Genomic DNA, 23,093 nt, shown 5'->3' on the forward strand with positions numbered 1-23,093 from the left:
AACTGTAATAACTTAATTCAATGTCCAGCACTGAAAAACCACGGGGCAGCACAAGGTCAAGTGTATGACTATCTGAATGAGTGGGACTTTTTACCAGTTGAACTAGATCAAATGAGTCTATAAGGCTAATGAAGTCCTTGGCCAACAGATTAGAGGGACAGCACACATGAACATTAAAATCTCCAAGGATTAAAAACCTATCAAAATTAGGAATAATACAACTTAAAAATGCAGACAAATCAGGTTTTGGGGGTCGATAAATCAATGCAATCACCAATGGATTAACAGAGCCAGGAGGTGAAATTCAAAGCTGTTATATGCATCTGTCTTTAAAGCCTTACAAGAAAAATTATTTTTAAAAATAGTTGCCAATCCTCCTCCCCTTCTCACAGTCAGGGGCGGACTGGCCATCTGTTTGATCTGGAGAATCACAGAACGGCCGGTACTCCAGGACGGCCGGCGGGCCGGCCCACCACCCGCCACGCATGCAGTCATCACCTGTTTTTTTCCCCCACTAATCTGTTTCACACTCCAGTATTGTAGGTGGCAGCAATGCACCTTTAAGTTAGGCTATGTCCACACGAAGCCAGAGCTTTCCCTATCCGATCTTTTTTTCCCCTCGTCTCAAGAAATATCTGCGTCCACACGAAACCACAAAACCAACACAAAACTATGTAGTATACATGCCAGACCAGCATGTGGCGCTATAATTCTGCCACAGAGATACACTAAAAAGGGAGAAGAAGACATGGACTATACGCATAAACCTTGCGCACGGTAAACAAACGAACATGGAACATTACATTTATTAATCTGTGTTAATGTTAGATAATAAAAAGACAATCATTCAATGTTTGTTCATGTTTTTGTTGCTGTAACATGACGTAGCATTGTTTGACTAGAAGTGAAACGTGGGCTCATGGCCTCATCGTTTCAGAAAATACACGGTTTCGCTGTCTACACGAAAACGCAAAGACGGCGTTTTCAGATTTATCCACTCTGGGACCCGGTTTCAAAAAATAGCGGTTTCACCTTCTGAAAATGCCGGATCCGTGTGGACAAAACGCCCATCCGATAAAAAATTTGTGGGTATTCAAAGAAACGCGTCTCCGTGTGGACGGGGCCTTAGACGTTAGATAGAAGAAGCATAAAAACAAACAAACAATATGCATAACGCAGCCGCGGGTAAAAAACGGAAAGAAAATGGTGGGGCTCAGAAGGCGAGAGAAAAAAAAATTGCGGAATTTAGATATTGAAGCCGCTAAATGTCGCAAACTAACTGAACTATTTAGCAGCAGCCCCTCGCAGTTAAATATTAGCAGCAGTGAAGAAGTGAGCCAGACAGCTATACAGCAACATGCCCCCAGTGATGATGATGAGGGACAGAAAGATGAGCTGGTTCCACAGGCAGATCCAGGGCAAGTAAGTATGGAACATGAGAGGAGAAAGAGAGTTACTTGCTAGGAATGATGTTAGGAAGTGATCTTCAGGTTGCTACATTTTTAATGATTACAGTAGTTAAAACAGCTAAACTTCAGCATTTTAGCTGCAAAATGCCACATGCAGTAACTAATATTAAGAAATATGTTGTGCTTTTACTTTTAAAAATGTTGGTAACGTTACAGTTAATGCTTACAAACTTTGAAGATTTTTGAATACAGAAGTTACATTTGTAATGGTGTATTTTCATTTAGATGTGGTATTATTATTTGTGCAGTAAGATTAATTACTGCACAAAATTAATTAAGATTATTAAGTAATAAATTCATTTTAAGACAGCATGGAATAGATTGTATAATACGCTGTTATAACAGCATATTATGTAATCTATTCCATGCTATCTTGGAATAAAACCTATTTTTTTTGTTTGTTTGTTTGTTTGTTTTTTAAATCCATTCCATCATTTGTTTATTCAGGTTGAGCTTAGACCAAGAGCAGAGAAAGACACCCACTCCAGCTCAACATCTAGTCAACATCAGTGCTATTGCTATAATTTGGATGGTATAGTATCATGAGCCACAATTAAAGTCATGTGACACTCATGCCAGGCGTTATTGTTGTTGTCGCATTTCCGCGTGCCGATTGCTTTGGGCCGGGCCTAGTCAAAGTCCAGGGCCATTTTTTAGCCCCAGTCCGTCCCTGCCCACAGTAGACGGGGAATTAAAAAAATGTACAGTTGCCAGGTAACAATTCTGAAAATGGACTCATATCCCCGGCAGTGAACCAGGTGTCCGCAACAAATAGAAAATCCAGAGAATGCGAAGTGAAGAAGTCATTGAGGATAAAAGTGTTATTCACAACTGATCTTGCACTGACCAAAGCCATTCTTACCCGCACCGGGCCGTCCACTACCAGTGCGGGCTGAGATTGTGCACACACACACCGTCGTCACAACGAAGATGAGGTGAATGGGGATGGGCTAGCTGATTAAAGGAAGTTGGTAGAGCTGGAATAATCCAGGAACAGACAGGATCCGATGGACGCTATATGACAAAACGTCTAAGATCCACATCACAATTTGGAATGACCAAACAAAGCCTGAACTCTCTTTGATCTTGACAGCTACACCTCCTCATTTCCCCCATCTTTTTCGGCGTCTTTTCACAGGTAAGGAGCACGGAGTTCGGCGTAAACATGCAGGTAGAGACGCCAGCCAGGGAGGGGGAGAACAATATGGGCCTCTCTGAACTTGGTTAAACAATGCATCCGTAGAGATTTGCCAATTTAAAAGCGTTTGACGGTCATATACTATAAATGGTGAAACAGCTTAAAATAAAAACCAAAAACCCAGTAAGATAGACAAACTAAGAGACACAGAAGGGAGCTGATGACAAGCCACACACAATGGCGCAATCTTCGCTATGTACTTGGCAATTGTGATTTTTAAAATAGTCTATTCTATTTCATTATTAAAATCTATTTTCACATTCATCTTGAGTGAGGGGGCAGGATAGCCACCCCCCACCCCACCCCCAGCACCGGACCTGAATAAGTTTACTGTTGTTTTTGGTTGACTCTCTTGTGAAACCGAGGTTCTGATGGTATCTTTGCTCTACCTCATTTTTTGATCATTCATACAGGAAGGAAAGGGACGGTAGCTTAGTAATAATCAGTTGTTAGCAAACCAGTCACTCAGAAAGTTATCAGTCAGTATCAAGCAATTTTAACTGAATTCATTGCTAAATCCAGACCTGAGCGCTGTTAATCAGTAAAATCACAGAAAATACAACGGTAAGAGAATACAATTTTGAGTTTGTTCAGCTTTTAATTAAAGATTAATGGATTAGCCATTATGACTTGATGTGAAATATTACACTAAATTAAGTATACTTTTTGATTTATGCATTTAAGACCAGTCAAAATTTAAAACATATTAACACATTTCTTTATTAATATTTTTGCACTTTTAGCAAAAGTCAAGTCATTTAGCACTTTTATGTTTACAATACAGATTGTTTCAAAGCAGATTCACAGCAATAAACAAGAAAATAACTTATGTTGCACATATATTTAATTATAAAACATATATAATTTCAGATGTAAAGCAGCTCTAAAAAGACAAAAATGTCATTATACAGCTCGGTGTAGGTCAGTGTGAATGTTGATTGTTGATTCAATTCAGTTTAGTAGCACAAAGTTAATTAAATTAACCTTTAAAAAAAATTGTTGTTTTCACTAAAAATGTATTGTTCATGCTGCCTTAAAATTTAAGTTTATTCAACTCAAACATCCAAGTTGTCACTTAGAGCAACATAACATTTAATTTTGACTAAACTTAAAATTTTATGACAGCACGAACACTTTTAAAGTTGAAACCGTTTTTTTACAGTGTGAAACAAGCTTAATTTGGTAATAAGCAGCTCTACAGAAGGCAGTTAAGAGTGTCATTAAAACTATAAAATAACACAAAGCATTTAAGTATATTTATTTCATAAATTACATATTGTACAGAATGTCCAAACTTTTAACTGGTAATGAATCATTTGAATGATTTATATCTAAATATGCTGGTTCTAATAAAGTTTTCCCCCCACAGTCGGCAGGGAAACATATTAAACATGGATGCTACTACTCCAGATTTCATATACCCTGATTTGGTGACTCCCTGCCCAGACAACATGCAGTATATCAACAAGTTGGCTTTGGTCTTAGTTTATGTTACAGTCTTCTGTCTGAGCTTGCCGGGCAACATGGTGGTGATCTTTGTGGTGAGCTGCATGGAGAACCGCAGGACATCTACTGATGTTTACCTGATGCACCTGGCCATCGCCGACCTGTTCTTTGCTTTAACTCTCCCATTCTCAGCTGCTGACATTCACGCCGGTCACTGGATGTTCGGCACATTTATGTGCAAACTGATTTCAGGCTTACAGGAAGCCACATTTTACTGCTGTGTCTTTCTGCTGGCATGCATTAGCGTTGATCGCTACCTGGCCATCGTGAAAGCAACCCAATTCCTTGCCCAAAAACGCCATCTGGTTGGTATAGTGTGTGCGTTGGTGTGGGTATGTGCCTTTTTGTTGTCCCTGCCCATTATTGTGAATCGCCAGGCCTTTATCACTGGAAATATGGGGGACTATATATGCCATGACAATGTGACCGCAGAAAGCATGGATAGCTGGAGAATGGGTTTGCGGATTCTCCACCACACTTTGGGATTTTTCCTGCCATTAGCCGTCATGATGTTCTGCTACGGTTTCACCATGTGCACGCTTTGCCATACACGCAACAGCCAGAAGCAGAAGGCCATGCGGGTCATCCTGTCTGTCGTGTTGGCTTTTATCGTCTGCTGGTTGCCCTTTAATATCCTAGAGTTAATAGACACCCTGATGCGAGGCGGCAAGGTGATAGAAACGTGTGAGCTGAGGGACAGCATAGACGTGGCCTTGTACGTCACACAGGCAATGGCTTTTGCCCACTGTGCGATAAACCCTATCCTGTATGCCTTTATTGGAAAGAAATTCCGTAACCAGCTTCTGATGTCTCTCTTTAAGAAAGGCCTGTTGGGGAGAAACACAATGTCGAAATATCGAGTGGGATCTGTCAATAGCACTGGAAGCACTAGGCAAATGTCAGTGACTCTGTAGTCAATGTAGTCAAAGTTATACTCTTATAATATTAAAATGATACATATTCTTCCATTTTTCCTACTGTCAAAGAAATAGTCTAGCCAGAAATGTTATCTCGTTACTTTCTTATCCCTGTTGTAAAAATACAGTTTTGAGGTTGAGTCAGTAATGACAGTCTTGTCATTTTTAAAGGACCTTTTCCTTTATGAAAATGTGAACTTTCATGTGAACTAAGTTCTGTTTTATGATTATAGATGTAAAAGTATAGATAAGATTGTGTTTGTGTATCTTGTACTTTCTGTAGCTTTTTTGCTGAGGATAATGATCTTTGAAAGGTATTTTTCAGTGGTTTGAGGCAGCATGCCAAGAATGTGTTTTGAACGCTGTGTCTATATCAAAATGATCTGTGAAAAACACTCTGCAGAGGTTTCAGTTTTTGTTGGAAATTTTCACCAAGGCTGCTTTTATTTGATCAAAAATACAGTAAAACAGTAATATTGTACAATTTTAAAAAAAAAAAGTTAACGTTTAACAATGTAATTTATTCCTGTGATGCAAAGCTGAATTTTCAGCATTATTACTCCAGTCTTCAGTGTCACACGATCCTTCAGAAATCATTCTAATATGCTGATTTGCTAATCAAGAAACATTTCTTAATGTTATTGACAACAAACATTTGAAAAGTTTTATTAGTTGCTTGTTTCAGGACTTGCTATTTTTGTTCTTACTCTAAAATAATGTAAAATGCAAATTATGTTTTGGCTTCATGTGTGTAAATAAAGTTGCTTTAGAAAAATATATCTCTCACATTTGTACATTAAACTCTGTTTGAATAGTCAGTCTGCTTAAGGTCAGGCAATGACATGATTTCACTATTGTCACCACTTCCTTTCCACAACAAAACAAAGAGAAGTGAAGAAACCTGTTTTCCTCCTTCAAAGAGCACAACCCCCCAAAAAAACATTACAACATCATGCACATACAAACATATATGAAAAATATGGGTAAGCTGTAAAAGTAGTATTAGGTTTTATTTTCTAAATATATTATTATTATTATTATTAATTTGAATGCTATTTTGAGTAGGTGTTAACCAAGGTAAAATTGCACCTGTCGGTGTGACATGTCATTCATCCGTCTGGTTTGCATAGTTAACCCCTTAACTGTCATTCACATGTTTGAACATAGACTTGGAAGTGCACTTTCCAAACTAAAATTTTTATAATTCATGAACAAAAACATTTTATAACATGATATTGATGTACCATTTTCGTGGTAATACAATGTCTGATTTTAAAATGGGTTTTAAAGGATGAAATTTAAGATTTTACATTTTCAGTTGATGTATCATTTCTGATTATTTCTCAAGTGTGATAGAGAAAAAGGCAACGAAGAAGAGTTTTTTTTGACAAAGGTCAGAACTCCTGTTATGATGTAGATTTTTGAGGGTACACTCTTGTCATAAATGAATCTATTACTTCTCCTACATAATTTTTAACAAAAAACATTGGTAAAATATCTATTTAGGAATCTTAGACCTTTCCAACGATACATAGTTTGTCATGATTAGATAAGGATTTAGTGAAGTAAACATAGGTGTCCCGTATACGGGACGGGGTGACAGTTAACAGGTTAAAGTCTTGAGAAATGGAAACAGGAAAAGGTGCTTTCGAAACAATACAGTTCACTTCTGTCTTTTTGAAAAAACAAACTCTTCTCTAATTCTTATTTCTCGTGTCCATCCCATAATCATCATGTTTTATCAGGACATTCCCTAGGCGTAATGGTTTTACTGCTGTACAAACTGTATTTTCTATCCCCTAAACCTACACCTAAATCTACTCCTCACAGGAAACTTTCTGCATTTTTAGATTTTCACAAATTTAATTCTGTATGATTTATAAGCTTGGTTCCTCGTAGGGACCAAAAAAAAAATGTCCCCACAAGGACAAGGATTTTGGATATTGTCATATTTTTCCAAAATCTCCCCTTAACATAGGGTTACATAAAAGCCACTGGAAAAAAAGCATATGGAGGCTTATAATGCAAAAAAAATCATCTCCAATCCATCGTTCTTTACAATGTAATTCATACACATAACAAAAAAATACATTTGCACCAACCAAGCAGGCCAAATCAATAAAACTTGTCACTCATATCAGGATTTATAAACAATTACCGTCATAACCTATGTGCGCAGCACTGCACACTCTTTCCCATATTCATTCTTTTACTGTGAAAAAGAGATAAATTAAACAGAATGATTTTTATTCACACATTAAGTACGCATACCACTTTCATGAATTGAGGCAAGCACACAAATTACATGAAAAATTATAAGAATATAAAGGTATAGTGTACTTTTCCCATGCCATGCTACATGTTTGTGCAACCGTGGAACCATTGATATCTCTACCTCATTTTTTTTGATTATTCACACAGGAAAGTTAAGAGTATTAATCAGTTGTTATCAAACCAGTCTCAGAAAACGCTCAATAAGTAGGCTATTAAGTAAACTGAATGGTCCCTAAACCCAGAGAGGCAGAACTGAGTGCAGTTAATTTTCATAGAAGATAAAATGGTCAGAGAATAAAATCTTGTTGAATATATTAAGTGTCTGTTCAGGTTTTAGATTAAAGGATTCACCAGTATGACTTAATTTGAAATATTTCATTCTTTATTGTTGCTTTGCCTTTTTTATAATAGGAATATTGTCTACACTATGAAATAAACGAAGTATATGAGAATGATGTAGTTTAATCTATTAAAAATCATACATAGAGTAATTCACACAAACTGGAATATGTTCTGACTGGTAGTCAGTTGTTTGAATTCAAGATATTTTGTACACGTCTGTTTAAAAAGCTGTTTCTAATAATATTAATAATAACAACCCCCACCCCACAGTTGCCAGTCAAGTCTTAAACATGAAAACTACTTCTCCAGATTTCATATACCCTGATTTGGTGACTCACTGCCCAGAAAACTTGCATATTATAAACAGCATGGCTTTGGTCTTAGTTTATGTTACAGTCTTCTGTCTGAGCTTGTCGGGCAACATGCTGGTGATCTTTGTGGTGAGCTGCATGGAGAACCGCAGGACATCTACTGATGTTTACCTGATGCACCTGGCCATCGCTGTCCTGTTCTTTGCTTTTACTCTCATTCTTTGCTGCTGACATTCACGCCGGTCACTGGATGTTTGGCACATTTATGTGCAAACTGATTTCAGGCTTACAGGAAGCCACATTTTACTGCTGCGTCTTTCTGCTGTATATATATAGCGTATATATATATATATATATATATATATATATATATATATATATATATAAATAAAATAAAAAAAAATCCTCTGAATCAATCTCAGCTCAAGATACACATTTTATTTCAGTTTTCAGTTCTAGCTTTCCCTGGGAATAGAGTGCTTTAGTTGTGAAGACATAACCTGACCAATAAAGACTAATTCTACATCTTTTCCCTTATTAATATTTTCCTATATTTTATTCTGTAAGGAGTGAAATTATTTCCTTATGAAATGAATTCTTTGTGAAGCCAGACTTTCAGGAACTCTCGCAATGCAAATGCAGATGCACCAAAACAATGGGCTTTGATCTCCTCGTGGAGCCAAACCAACAGATAGGAAGATCTGGAAGAAAGACCATTTGTTCTTTGGTACCTTCACCCATCCTTCCCCCCGGGGCACATGGTCCAGGCAACTAAAAGTTGTTACGCTCACATAAAACATTTACTATATCTTCAGGATTCATGATTGTAAACTTTTCATGTTTGGTATCATTTTAAATGTCTTTGTGCGATTGGTAAATTGGTCTCAATTTCAAAGTAGTCATTTATATTATGAAAAAGATTGAAAACTTTTGTAGAATTGTGTTCTGCTTAGGAGGGGGTGTGTCCCCCTTTAGGGGTCTTTGAGAATGTTTATCTCCAGCCAGGTGTGACCCTGATGTGACCGCGGGAACCTAAACAACCAAAAGGTCTTTTATGTTTTTACAACTGATTTGAAGATTTCTTTGTTATCTGGTCTGAGTATTTAAGGGAAGTGACAAAACACTACTGTGCGATTCTGTTGCCAGAAAGCCCGTAGTGTGGAGTATATTTCATATGCTCCATACTATGTATCTTCCTGAAGTCAGGTATACTATTATGTAATTGTGTTAAACACATTGCCTACAGAGCACACTGTATAGTTGTTTGTGCTACTACATGTAAACATTGGCTAGTTAAGTTTTATTCTCTAAAACACCTGAGTGCTTTGCTATGCATTTTAGACCATGTGTCTTAAAATTAGGATAACTGTTACATGTGTGACTATGTTAAATTTGTGTGCCTCCTGCATGGATCACTTGGCCGTTCCCAATATGGCTAAAGTGTCTTTGTGCAGGAGCAAAGTTGCAACACGACTACAATGTGATTTACAATTACACTATCCTTTCTAAATTGGCTTCTAATTATTTTCATTATGCAATTGACATGATACAATTTTACCTGACTGATATAATAAATTGTTATATTTGATTTATTCTGTATTATTCTTAATTAATTATTACTAGTAGATTAAAGCGAAGGTATTACCTCAAATCTGTGTTCAGGATTGTTCATACGAAAGGTTTAATAGATGGAGCATAGGGCACATCAATTGAGTCCATTTTGATTTCTGACTATCAATGTCTTAAATAAGTTGCAGTTTTCGTAAATATATAAAAACTATGCTTTTTCTTACGAGTAAGCAGAGCGCGACCGACTTAAAGGTAGATATTTACCCTGCATCCAGTGTTTAAGATCAGACTGACGAGTTTGTGTCCGGGAAGAGCATTCAATCGGCCGAAATGTTACTTCTAAAGCGATACCGGGTCTGCAGTGAACGAATAATTGAAAGTATGGGATTTTTCAGAATACTCAAATATCTAAATTAATAAACAATCGATATCTGTGATCAGCTTTTGATAGAAATATTGCCTAAATTTAAATGATCACGTGAAATTGCAGTCAGATTAAACACGGAGCTAGACTAAAATTCAAACTAAATCCTGATAAATTCAGAAGCGCAAATAAAAGACCGAATACGCATTAAACCTTTGACCAGGCCATTGGATTCCGCTTTTTGGCCTGGCGGGTGGATCCTTACAATTCAATTAATGAGTAAAATAATGTAAACAACTTGACGATGCTTGACATTTTGTTCTACAATGCAAATTACACAACAATGCAGAAAACACTTTTTTTTTTCATATATGTAAATACATAGGAATGTTTGGGGTGTGAGTGTGTCCAGTTTACATTGTACAACAAAATGTCAAAGTATAGTGATGTTTAACAGACCAGAATATGAAATGCTTCCCCTCAAAAAAAACTTTCTATTAATAAAAATTAATAATCATTATTGCAACATCAAGGGCAATAATAAACAATGATTTTGCAACTTGACTCACTAATGAGTTCCTGTGTTTTTTTTTTCATTTCTAGGCTATACATTATGCAGTTTTTGTGTAAATACACATACAGTACATGATCAGCATTAAACAGCCTGTGTAAATAATTTTAAATGCAGTATGTAGTATAGTGACTGACTGAAGAAACTGGTTATATTTAAATATCTGACAAAAACGACAGAAACATTTAAAAAGGTAACTATATTACATGATATTGTTATAAAAATTACGCTTACAAAGATAAAAAATGCTTCTGGAAGTCTTTTCCGGGGGGTGAGACAGGGGAGAGAGAGAGAGAGGGAATGGTTTAAATATGACCAGGGTCATTCTGGCCATTCATTCGGGGCTATTCTGGGTTTTACTAGTACAAATACAACCTTGGGCTGTGGAAGTATAGCCTTGTTTTTTGGAAATGCAGAGAACTGGCTTTCTTCAGCTTTCTTTGTCCTGTTTGCAATTGGCTAAATATATAAATATAAATAAATAAATAAATAAATAAATAAATATATATATATATATATATATATATATATCTCAGTTCACAGTTTTATGATAAGCTATGAAATCCTTATAATCAAGTGATGATAAACTTAATCTTTGTAAATAACGTTCTGAGACTTGTCAAAGTGCTCACTGTACATATTGTGCTCATAACACAATTAGTTTAAGATGTAAACTACAATATAAGATAAAACTTAATAAGAATTCATTTAAACTGTGATTTCTTATAAACTCTCAGCTTTCACAGCTAGTGATATCGCTAGCTATTAATAGTCTGACACTGGTGGCTAACTAAGCCTAGAAGGCTGTCAACATAATGTTAAAAATGACCAAAAAACATCCAGAAACAACTGTTCAGTCTTACCTGTGAAAGATAATACCCCGAGATCTGTTTTTATTATTGTGCAACGGTTTGTAGATGCCCAAGCTGCCGACGAGTCAGATATGTTTTCTTTTGTCCCGATGTGAGAGTTATGGAGAGTTGCCTTCACCAATATGGCGGCAACGTTGACATGCGGTTGAGCGGCCAATGTGGTGTCTAGGCGTCCGAAATCGCATACTTCCGTACTATATAGTATTCGAAAAACAGTAGGCGAGATGTACCCGGATGACCTACAACTTCTGCCCTAATTCTGTAGCTTGCATACGATGGACACTTTACTTTCCCATGAGGCCACGGGAGAGGAGTCGTCATCTTCGAAAATGGCGGAAAGATATTGGCTGTTTTGAAGTGTAAGTATCTTAGGGAAAAATGTTGTTAATTGTGGTTAAAGTGTGCTTGGTTAACATAATCCAAGTAAACGATTGACTTGTTGAATGTTTACAAAATGTAAACCAATGAGACGATTTTTTTGAATTGAGTGTAAAAAGATGTTTAATCATATGATCGATCAGATCAGATCTGTTGCACTTACTGACGTACACCTCTGCATGCAGAAACCCAACTGTACAAATTCATTTATAGATTTAAAAGCCAGTCCTGAACCGGGAGAACCAGGTTCTGCAGAGTTCAGTTCCAACACCCTTGCTTGGACATTGCTACTGATCCTGAAGACCTTGCTTAGCTTAGGTGTGTTTATTCGGGGTAGCTAAACTTTGCAGGACACTGGCCCTCCAAGAGCAGGACTGAGAGTCCTGACATTAGCTCTTTACATTCAGTGCATGTGATTTATCAAAACCTAGTACATCTTAAAATATACAGCTCATGAAAAATAAAGTTCCAGATGGACAAACATTAAATGCATAACCAGTGTGAATAACTACATCTTAAAATAAATTATGATGGGAGTGGGAAGTTTTAAGTAGTTGTACAGCTTGAAGTGTGAAGTTTATTCTTGTACACAGATATGGCATATTCATGGCAGTACAAATGAAATTCATGTATTTATTTGTCAATTTAAACTGATGTAAACAGAAAAAGAGTAGACTGGACTTTTTTAAACCTGTCGCCCCCTCAAGTGGACATTAAGTGTTAAGGCCTTCATTGTTCAGATAACAAAAGTCACTAGGATTTTTTGAGAAGGTAAAAGTCTCACCTGTTATACAGCAACGAGTCAGACGAGTCTGGAGATCTGAGCTGAATTTGTTGAAAAATTAAAGTTCTAGTTGGTGTCAATTACTCTCATAATAAATAACTAGAAAAAAAAGTTTGTTGAGACAAACTTTAAGTTGGCTTGAGAAAGCCTGACCAGAAAGTTAGAAGAAGTTTAAAGTATTTTAAAGTTAGATTGATAGATTAGTTGAAAGAAAGAAAGATATATTAGTTAGAAAGAATGATAGATTAGTTCAAAAGAAAGAATGATAGATAGATTAGAAAGAAATATTCATTAGAAAGAAAGAAAAAGAAAGGAAAAAGAAAGAAAGAGAAAGAAAGAAAAGAAAGAAAGAAAGAAAGAAAGAGAAAAAAAAAGAAAGAAGAAAGAAAGAAAGAGAGAAAAAGAAAAAAAAAAGAAAAGAAAAAAAGAAAGAAAGAAAGAAAGAAATTGATCTTTCAAGCTGTTTGATGGCACTCAGTGGGTTGCATGCATCAGTCCAAAAGTGAAATAAAAAGTGTCCATCCATTAAAAAATAGCATGTTGCTAGCATGATTAGCAAGTGACTAGCATGTACTTAGCATTATTAGCAGGGTATCTAACATGCCACTAGCATGACTAGCAAGTGACTAGCATGCCGCTAGCATGATTAGCAAGTTACTAGCATGTCGCTAGCATGTTTCTTGCATGAGTAGCATGTTAATAGCATGTTCTTAGCATGATTAGCAAGTGACTAGCACGTTGTTAGCATGTTTCTAGCATGATTAGCATGTTACTAGCATGTTTCTAGCATGATTAGCATGCGATTAACATGTTGCTAGCATTTTTCTAGCATGATTAGCATGTTGTTAACATGTTTCTAGGATGATTAGCATGTTGCTAGCATGTTTCTAGCATGATTATAATGCGACTAGCATGTTTCTAGCATGATTAGCATGTCGCTAATATGTTGCTAACATGATTAGCATGTTGCTAGCATGTTGTTAGCATGTTTCTAGCATGACTAGCATGCGACTAACATGTTGCTAGCATGTTTCTAGCATTATTAGCATGTCGCTAGCATGTCACTAGCATGTTTCTAGCATGATTAGCATGTTGCTAACATGTTTCTAGCATGATTAGCATGTGACTAGCATGTTGCTAGCATGTCGCTAGCATGTTTCTAGCACGATTGGCATGTTGCTAACATGTTTCTGGCACGATTAGCATGTTGCTAGCATGTTTTTAGCATGATTAGCATGTTGCTAGCATGTTTTTACTATGATTAGCATGTTGCTAGCATGTTGGTAGCATGATTAGCATGTTGCTAGCATGTTTCTGAAAGAATGAAAAGACCGTGCTGAAGGCGGAGCGATTCGACCAATCAGATGAGAGGAGTGTTTCAGTACCGCCCACAAGTACGAATGAAATATTGAAGCCAAACCAATTTGTAAACCTCAAACGAAAAAAATGAGAGAATCGAGCCAAAATCTCATTTTCCCCTTTGTTAAACTAAACGGATAAAACGAGCCATTTTATCATTTCTTGTTATTGCATTCTAAATAAGAAATGAAATGATCGAAAACATACACAGACCACACTGACCTTTTTTTTTTTCTTTTTTTTCGTTCGTCCAATTTTCTAATAGCCTACTATTATTTGATGACAATAATACATTTGGAAAACAAAATACAGCCATTTCTGCTTTTTTTCTTTAAAAAAAAAAAAACTGCACCCTTTTTTTAAATTTTCATCTTTCATTCCGAAATAGAATAATGAATGAACGAAAAAAGTACACGGACCATAAATATTTTTTCACATGCGTGGGGCATTAGGCCTATTTTAGTCTGATAATGATATATTATTGATCATAGGTTGCCATCTTTACCTGAATCGAGCCGCGCGTCGCATCAGATCTTCTTTTGGGCCTGGGGGGGTCATGATCTTCCAGGCTGGGGGCCAACAGTAATGAATAGGCTGCGCTGAGCGCGGTGGGTATGCGGCGAGGACATGCAGATAAGGAGCTCAGATGGTAAAGACTGTACAGTACCTCTTTTTGGATATAAATTAAATAAAAACAAATTTGTTTTCAAAGTTTTAAAGGTGTAGATTTTAGTGGCATCTAGCGGTAAGGTTGGGAACTGCAAAGTCCCCCGCTGGCTCAGTCCCCGCTCACCCCTCCCTTTAGTGAAGCTACGGTGGCCGACACAGGTATAGATGTCATCGGTAAAGATGTCATTGGTAAAAGACAGCAGAGAAGCAATGAGATTTCTTTATAAAGGTAAACCGAGGAATTATATTTACTTAATTTATTCAATAAATCAATGTTATTGCGAATTTTAATGTACATGTTCATCACTGTGTCAGTGTTTTTTATTCGCAAGAACAACAAAGTGGACGAAATGCGCTATGTAGAGCAGTTTGTCTGTTTAGGGCTACTGTACAAACATGGTGGCGCTTCCATGTAAAGGGACCCGCGGTGTATGTAGAAAGATATATTGCTCAATCTAAGGTAATAAAACAATACGGGGTCATTAAGTAAGGTCTTATACACCTCTGAAAACATAGTTATGTATATTATATTGCATTTCTGTAAATCGATTGTCGTAAATATTACACATTGCACCTTTAAGTAGACCCTTTAAGCTGTCTATGCATAAAACAAGGTGCGGCAGAAAGCGCATCCTGTTATTTTACAAAAGCAATTTGCAGCTTTTTTTGTTGTTGTTGTTATAGTTGAAATACATAAAAATAGATCAGACATTTAGGCCTATATTTCTTTTCTCTGTTACCACAATGCACAATGCAAGGATCACTGCCGACCCGAGAAAGTGCAGTGTTGCTCTTTATATGAGATGTACATTTGCAAGAAAATATAGCCACAACAGCCAAACAAATATGAAGAAATCGCGGCTGTTGTGACTAATTTGCAGAGCATTTCGGTGTACACTCAGATGAACTCTTATTCTGCTTGATGGGACAGACAGTAAAGACAGGCTGAGTTGAAAAGTGGCATTTCAGGGCCGCTCACGCACAAATGCATAAGCTCATTTTTTATCTAGCATAATTTTCATTTTTCCGTTCTTCAGACAGAACGAAATAATAATAATAGTGATGATGATAATAATAATAATAATAATAATGATAATAATAATAAAATAAAATTGTCATTTCTCTTTATGTCTTGTTGTTTGTATTTAGATTTGTTGTTAAATCAAACTTGAGTCACTCAAATAAAGAAATATCCTAGCCCAAATTTCGGGTATTGTAAAAAAAAATAACTGGGTTTGATCTGATCATCCCCGCTAAACAAGTCATATCCTCTGGTGTCTGAGTGCAGTTATCGGATAGCATATTGTAGTAAGATTGGAGATTAATCCTAATAAAACACATGAGTCTACAGTAAAAAATATTACAATACATTTAAAACAGTGTATTTTTATAATTTGAGCAGCGTGCAGATGTTCGTTTATGTCAGGACTGCGGTGACAGCAGCGCGCGGACAATCACTTAGCTCACTCACATTAGGTAATCTATAATGGCAAAATCATATTGTTTTTATGACATGTTGTCATTAAGAGAAATAAATGTCATGTTTAAGGAGGAGATTATGTCTTTTTAAACGACGTAACATCTCGTTATTACGAGAAAATATGACGTTTAACATCATAACATCTCGTTATTATGACGTGAACGGAAAAAAAAATAATACGTGTGGAGCAATGCATCACTGTTGTATATTTTTTTTTGTAAACAGCAAATAAGGGATCCTGGCCTGCGTATACCAGAATCTGTTTGAAAGTGGGACCTCGAACTAGCGGTCGTAGCGTATAGGGGGTCAACACTCACGCCGCTCTATAACAAAAAAAGCTAAGGACCATTGCCGTCCAACTTTCTGTAGCTGCACAGCTTTTACACACTCTCTGACTTCCGTTATCCATGTATGAATTCTAGGGATGTACGATTCACATCAACTCATGATTCGATTCGATTCAAATTTTGATTTATGATTCGATTCGATTCACTTTTTTTTTTTTTTAACAAAATTGATATTTAAAACAATTATGAATAAATGTGTCCTTTTATTATTGCTTGGACAAAATGCTGTACATTTCTTTGTGAAATTAAAATATAATTATTATAATATACTAATATAGCACTTGCATATTATTGCTTATTTTGTTGGTTTTGGATTGCTTCTTTTGTCCTCATTTGTAAGTAGCTTTGGATGGATAAAAACGTCTGCGAATGACAAAATTTAATAGAATGTAAATGTAAAATAACAAAACTTAATTGAAATTTTAAAACAAGCCCCAAATCAAATAAATAACACAAATAAAATGAATTTCTTTATATAAACAAAATAAGGCTTTGTCTGTGCTCTTTCCATTTAAAAATTTAGAGGCACCACTGCATTTTTAATCATGATCCATAACAAAGATGCTGCAACACATGCAACATCGAGCAGTTTTTAATTTAAATTAGATTGTATAATCTGCCAGCAGGTGGCGCTTAAATTTGAATCGTCACACGCCATTAATTGTTACAGTCCCTAATGATTTTGTATTGTATTGGAATTAAATTACCACAAAGCTAATTGAATATTATGAACCAGCAATAATTTATTATAAAAAGGTATTGGGGTAGTAAATATATATAAACTAGGTCGGGTAGCTAAAATCTGTACCATGTTAATTCACAATTAACATTAAAGTATGATAAAGACGTGGAATCGGCCTATGTTCAATGTTTGTAGAGATGAAATATACAAAAAGTTATTTCAGATAAGTTCACAGGCACTTCTTCCACTTAAATGATCTGTGGTAAATTAGTCTGATCCTGGTTCTGTTCATCATTGATTGGGTGAGAACAGTTCAATATTACTTGCTGTGGAAATCAGCAGGTGTGGCTCATTATACTACAAGAAAAACGGCGTGAATAACTTGTACTTTTGTGCAATCAGAACAGTGTTTTTTATGGCGTCCTGTGGCAAGCTGAACGCTTAGAAGCAGCGCTTTTTACAAACACTAAAACGCCATTAAATACAGCATTTTTTTTACAGTTTACGCTAATTTTTTTTTATGCCGTCCCTGATACAGACGGCGTAAAAAATGCACGTAAACAGTAAAAAACTGCGCTATTACCGACTTAAAAACAGTCAAAAACTGAGTTTTATATGTAAACTTGATTAATCTGTAGCATAATTCTGAACTTTTGGGCTTGCCATATAAATCAGCCTTAACAGCGTATTAATTCTACGCGCGTATTGCAAGCGCTGTATTGGTCTCCTAGAACCCCTCCCTCCGCATGTACTTGAGTTTTGTGTGTGTTTATGTGCACTTTTATATATTTTAATGTTCCACACCTTTCTTATATAAAATAAACAAAGCAAAAAACAAGTGTCTTATCATTTCTTATATACTACATAGCATTATACATCACTTGTTGTCCGCGACCAAAAACATGTTGATCTGCCGTGGACAAGTCCTGTGGAGATTGAAAGAATTACATCTTCTCTTGTTCCGTTGTTGTCTCCTTTTTGTTCGTTTTCTCACACCCGCACAGAGATTTTATGCTTTGATATTTATTTGCCAATTAACATGCTGGGCTAGCATTGTTGGTAAAAAAGCATGATTTGCATGTTGCTAGCATGTTTTTTACTATGACTAGCATGTTGCTACCATGTTTTCTAGCATGATTAGCATGTTGCTAGCATGTTTCTGAAGAATGAAAAGACCGTGCTGAAGGCGGAGCAATTCGACCAATCAGATGAGAGGAGTGTTTCAGTACCGCCCACAAGTACGAATGAAATATTGAAGCCAAACCAATTTGTAAACCTCAAACGAAAAAATGAGAAATCGAGCCAAAATCTCATTTTCCCTTTGTTAAACTAAACGGATAAACGAGCCATTTTTCCATTTCTTGTTATTGCATTCTAAATAAGAAATGAAATGATCGAAACATACACAGACCACACTGACCTTTTTTTTTTTCTTTTTTTTCGTCCAATTTTCTAATAGCCTACTATTATTTGATGACAACAATACATTTGGAAAACAAAATACAGCCATTTCTGCTTTTTTTCTTTAAAAAAAAAAAAAGCTGCACCCTTTTTTAAATTTCATCTTTCATTCCGAAATAGAATAATGAATGAACGAAAAAGTACACGGACCATTAATATTTTTTTCACATGCGTGGGGCATTAGGCCTATTTTAGTCTGATAATGATATATTATTGATCATAGGTTACCATCTTTACCTGAATCGAGCCGCGTGTCGCATCAGATCTTCTTTTGGGCCTGGGGTAAATTCCAGGCTTTGTAATGAATAGGCTGCGCTGAGCGTGGGTATGCGGCGAGGACAATGCAGATAAGGAGCTCAGATGGTAAAGACTGTACAGTACCTCTTTTTGGATATAAATTAAATAAAAACAAATTTGTTTTCAAATGTTTTAAAGGTGTAGATTTTAGTGGCATCTAGCGGTAAGGTTGCGAACTGCAACCAGCGGCTCAGTCCCCCGCTCACCCCTCCCTTTAGAGAAGCTACGGTGGCCAACACAGGTATAGATGTCATCGGTAAAGATGTCATTGGTAAAGACAGCAGAGAGCAATGAGATTTCTTTATAAAGGTAAATCAAGGAATTATATTTACTTAATTATTCAATAAATCAATGTTATTGCGAATTTTAATGTACATGTTCATCACTGTGTCAGTGTTTTATTCGCAAGAACAACAAAGTGACGAAATGCGCTATGTAGAGCAGTTTGTCTGTTTAGGGCTACTGTACAAACATGGTGGCGACTTCCATGTAAAGGGAACCGCGGTGTATGTAGAAAGATATTGCTCAATCTAAGGTAATAAAACAATACGGGTCATTAAGTAAGGTCTTTATACACCTCTGAAAACATAGTTATGTATATTATATTGCATTTCTGTAAATCGATTGTCGTAAATATTACACATTGCACCTTTAAGTAGACCCTTTAAGCTGTCTATGCATAACAAGGTGCGGCAGAAAGCGCATCCTGTTATTTTACAAAAGCAATTTGCAGCTTTTTTTGTTGTTGTTGTTATAGTTGAAATACATAAAATAGATCAGACATTTAGGCCTATATTTCTTTTCTCTGTTACCACAATGCACAATGCAAGGGATCACTGCCGACCTGAGAAGTGCAGTGTTGCTCTTTATATGAGATGTACATTTACAAGAAATATAGCCACAACAGCCAAACAATATGAAGAAATGTTGTGACTAATTTGCAGAGCGGTACATCAGATAAACTCTTATTCTGCTTGATGGGACAGACAGTAAAGACAGGCTGAGTTGAAAAGTGGCATTTCAGGGCCGCTCATGCACAAATGCATAAGCTCATTTTTTTATCTAGCATAATTTTCGTTTTTCCGTTCTTCAGACAGAACGAAATAATAATAATAATAATAATAATAAAAACAATAATAATAATAATGATAATAATAATAAAATCAAATTGTCATTTCTCTTTATGTCTTGTTGTTTGTATTTAGATTTGTTGTTAAATCAAACTTGAGTCACTCAAATAAAGAAATATTCCTAGCCCAAATTCGGTATTGTAAAAAAAATAACTGGTTTGATCTGATCATCTTAAACAAGTCATATCCTCTGTGTCTGAGTGCAGTTATCGGATAGCATATTGTAGTAAGATTGGAGATTAATCCTAATAAACATGATTCTACAGTAAAAATATTACAATACATTTAAAACAGTGTATTTTTATAATTTGAGCAGCGTGCAGATGTTCGTTTATGTCAGGACTGCGGTGACAGCAGCGCGGACAATCACTTAGCTCACTCACATTATGTAATCTATAATGGGAAAATCATATTGTTTTTATGACATGTTGTTATTAAGAGAAATAAATGTCATTTTAAGGAGATAATTATGTCGTTTTAACGACGTAACATCTCGTTATTACGAGAAAATATGACGTTTTAACATCATAACATCTCGTTATTATGACGTGAACGGAAAAAAATAATACGTGTGGAAGCAATGCGTCACTGTATATTTTTTTTGTTAAACAGCAAATAAGCTCCCCGTATACCAGAATCTGTTTGAAGCGGGAATCGAACCAGCGGTCGTAGCGGTATAGGGGTCAAACACTCTATAACAAAAAGGCTAAGGACCATTGCCTCCAACTTCAGTAGCTGCACAGCTTTTACACACTCTCTGACTTCCGTTATCATGTATGAATTCTAGGGATGTAACGATTCACTCAACTCATGATTCGATTCGATTCAAATTTTGATTTCATGATTCGATTCGATTCACTTTTTTTTTTTTTAACAAAATGATATTTAAAACAAATTATGAATTAAATGTGTCCTTTTATTATTGCTTGGACAAAATGCTGTACATTTCTTTGTGAAATTAAAATATAATTATTATAATATACTAATATAGCACTTGCATATTATTGCTTATTTGTTGGTTTTGATTGCTTCTTTTGTCCTCATTTGTAAGTAGCTTTGGATAAAAACGTCTGCTAAATGACAAAATTTTAATAGAATGTAAATGTAAATAACAAAACTTAATTGAAATTTTAAAACAAGCCCCAAATCAAATAAATAACACAAATAAAATGAATTTCTTTATATAAACAAAATAAGGCTTTGTCTGTGCTCTTTCCATTTAAAATTAGAGGCAACCACTGCATTTTAATCATGATCCAAACAAAGATGCTGCACACATGCAACATGAGCAGTTTTTAATTTAAATTAGATTGTATAATCTGCCAGCAGGTGGCGCTTAAATTTGAATCGTCACACGCCATTAATTGTTACATCCCTAATGATTTCTTGTATTGGAAATTAAATTACTCAAAGCTAATTGAATATTATGAACCAGCAATAATTTATATACATAAAAGGTATTTGGGTAGTAAATATATAAACTAGGGGCTGGTATGCTAAAATGCTGTCCATGTAATTAACAATTACATTAAAGTATGATAAAGACGTGGAATCGGCCTATGTTCAATGTTTGTAGAGATGAAAATATACAAAAAGTTAATTTCCGATAAGTTCACAGGCACTCCTTCCACTTAAATGATCTGTGGTAAATTAGTCTGATCTGGTTCTGTTCATCATTGATTGGGTGAGAACAGTTCAATATTACTTGCTGTGGAAATCAGCAGGTGTGGCTCATTATACTACAAGAAAAACGGCGTGAATAACTTGTACTTCTGTGCAATCAGAACAGTGTTTTTTTATGGCGTCCTGTGGCAAGCTGAACGCTTAGAAGCAGCGCTTTTTACAAACACTAAAACGCCATTAAATACAGCATTTTTTTTACAGTTTTAATTTTTTTATGCCGTCCTGATAGCAGACGGCGTAAAAAATGCACGTAAACAGTAAAAAACTGCGCTATTACCGACTTAAACACAGTCAAAAACTGCGTTTTATATGTAAACTTGATTAATCTGTAGCATAATTCTGAACTTTTGGGCTTGCCATATAAATCAGCCTTAACAGCGTATTAATTCTACGCGGATTGCAAGCACTCCGATTGGTCTTCTAGAACCCCTCCCTCCGCATGTACTTGAGTTTTGTGTGTGTTTATGTGCACTTTAATATATTTTAAATGTTACGCCTTCTTATATAAAATAAAACAAAGCAAAGAACAAGTGTCTTATCATGCATTATACATCACTTGTTGTCTGCAACCAACAATGTTGATCTGCCGTGGTACAAGTCCTTGTGGAGATTGAAAGAATTACATCTTCTCTTGTTCCGTTGTTATCTCCTTTTTGTAGTTTTAAATAATGATTTTATGATTTGATATTTATTTGCCGCCGTCACGGCTATAATGCTTCTCGAGCCACTTCTTTGGCTTTTGTCGTGGTACTGCGGGTTACACTGGCAACATGCACATGGACACTGCAGACTAGCTGTTTGCACGTGTACTGCATGTCGACGTGACAATGATGCAGAAGTATAATTGAAAATTGACGCATAGCCTACGGTGTAAAGGCTACGGCGCAGGTCCGACGCAGAAGTATAAATCATACTGTGTTTTTACGCGTTGCGTTGCATTGCACCACGTAAACATAAAACCATGTCTGCATTTTTAATCGGAGAAATGACAAACAACAAGCACTGCTATTCACTGCTCAAAACTCGCGTTTGAATCATCAGTGGCAAATACTTTACATGTGAAAGCATACTTACAGACTGTGAGTCAGAACAGCCGGCATTGTAGTCTTCTCTCCCAGGATCAGGAAACAGTCCTCCATAAAAAGAGTTGCACACATTTGAATATTTGGGTTGAACTGTTCTGGAACAGTGTTGTAAATACAACTTAACCACTGATTTCTAGTCGTGTCCTTTTTTGGAAGGCCAAACAAAGTATTTTCATTTTCACAACGAAACAGCGTCTCCACAACTTGGCGCCAGCGGCAACAGCGAGAATCAAAGTTACGCCTTCTTTCTTAGCATGAACATTTGGGCGGCGTTATGCAAATCTTCCCACATCATGACATAGATGTGGGGGCGGGTTAAAATGAGCCATTTTAGGAGGGCGTGGT

General features: G+C 36.0%; 1 protein-coding gene across 2 annotated transcripts; it reads left to right on the top strand.

The window, feature by feature from the left end:
* The first annotated feature begins 2,392 nt into the window (after positions 1-2,392).
* LOC122138531 (C-X-C chemokine receptor type 1-like) lies at positions 2,393-5,576 on the top strand. Of its 2 annotated transcripts, none has more exons than XM_042731825.1 (2): positions 2,393-2,607; positions 4,037-5,576. In XM_042731825.1, the coding sequence occupies exon 2, from the start codon at positions 4,059-4,061 to the stop codon at positions 5,085-5,087; it is 1,029 nt and encodes a 342-aa protein (XP_042587759.1). In that variant the 5' UTR covers positions 2,393-2,607; positions 4,037-4,058; the 3' UTR covers positions 5,088-5,576. The 2 variants fall into 2 exon arrangements, with proteins under 2 accessions (XP_042587759.1, XP_042587758.1); XM_042731824.1 differs by lacking the exon at positions 2,393-2,607 and adding an exon at positions 3,070-3,231.
* The last annotated feature ends 17,517 nt before the right edge of the window (positions 5,577-23,093 follow it).

Source organism: Cyprinus carpio, chromosome B9 (genome assembly GCF_018340385.1).
Source record: "Cyprinus carpio isolate SPL01 chromosome B9, ASM1834038v1, whole genome shotgun sequence".
In the NCBI taxonomy this organism is placed as follows: domain Eukaryota; kingdom Metazoa; phylum Chordata; class Actinopteri; order Cypriniformes; family Cyprinidae; genus Cyprinus; species Cyprinus carpio.

Bases quoted from the DNA above. Each gene is read 5' to 3' on its own strand.
- LOC122138531 (XM_042731825.1), top strand. From the start codon at position 4,059: ATGGATGCTACTACTCCAGATTTCATATACCCTGATTTGGTGACTCCC.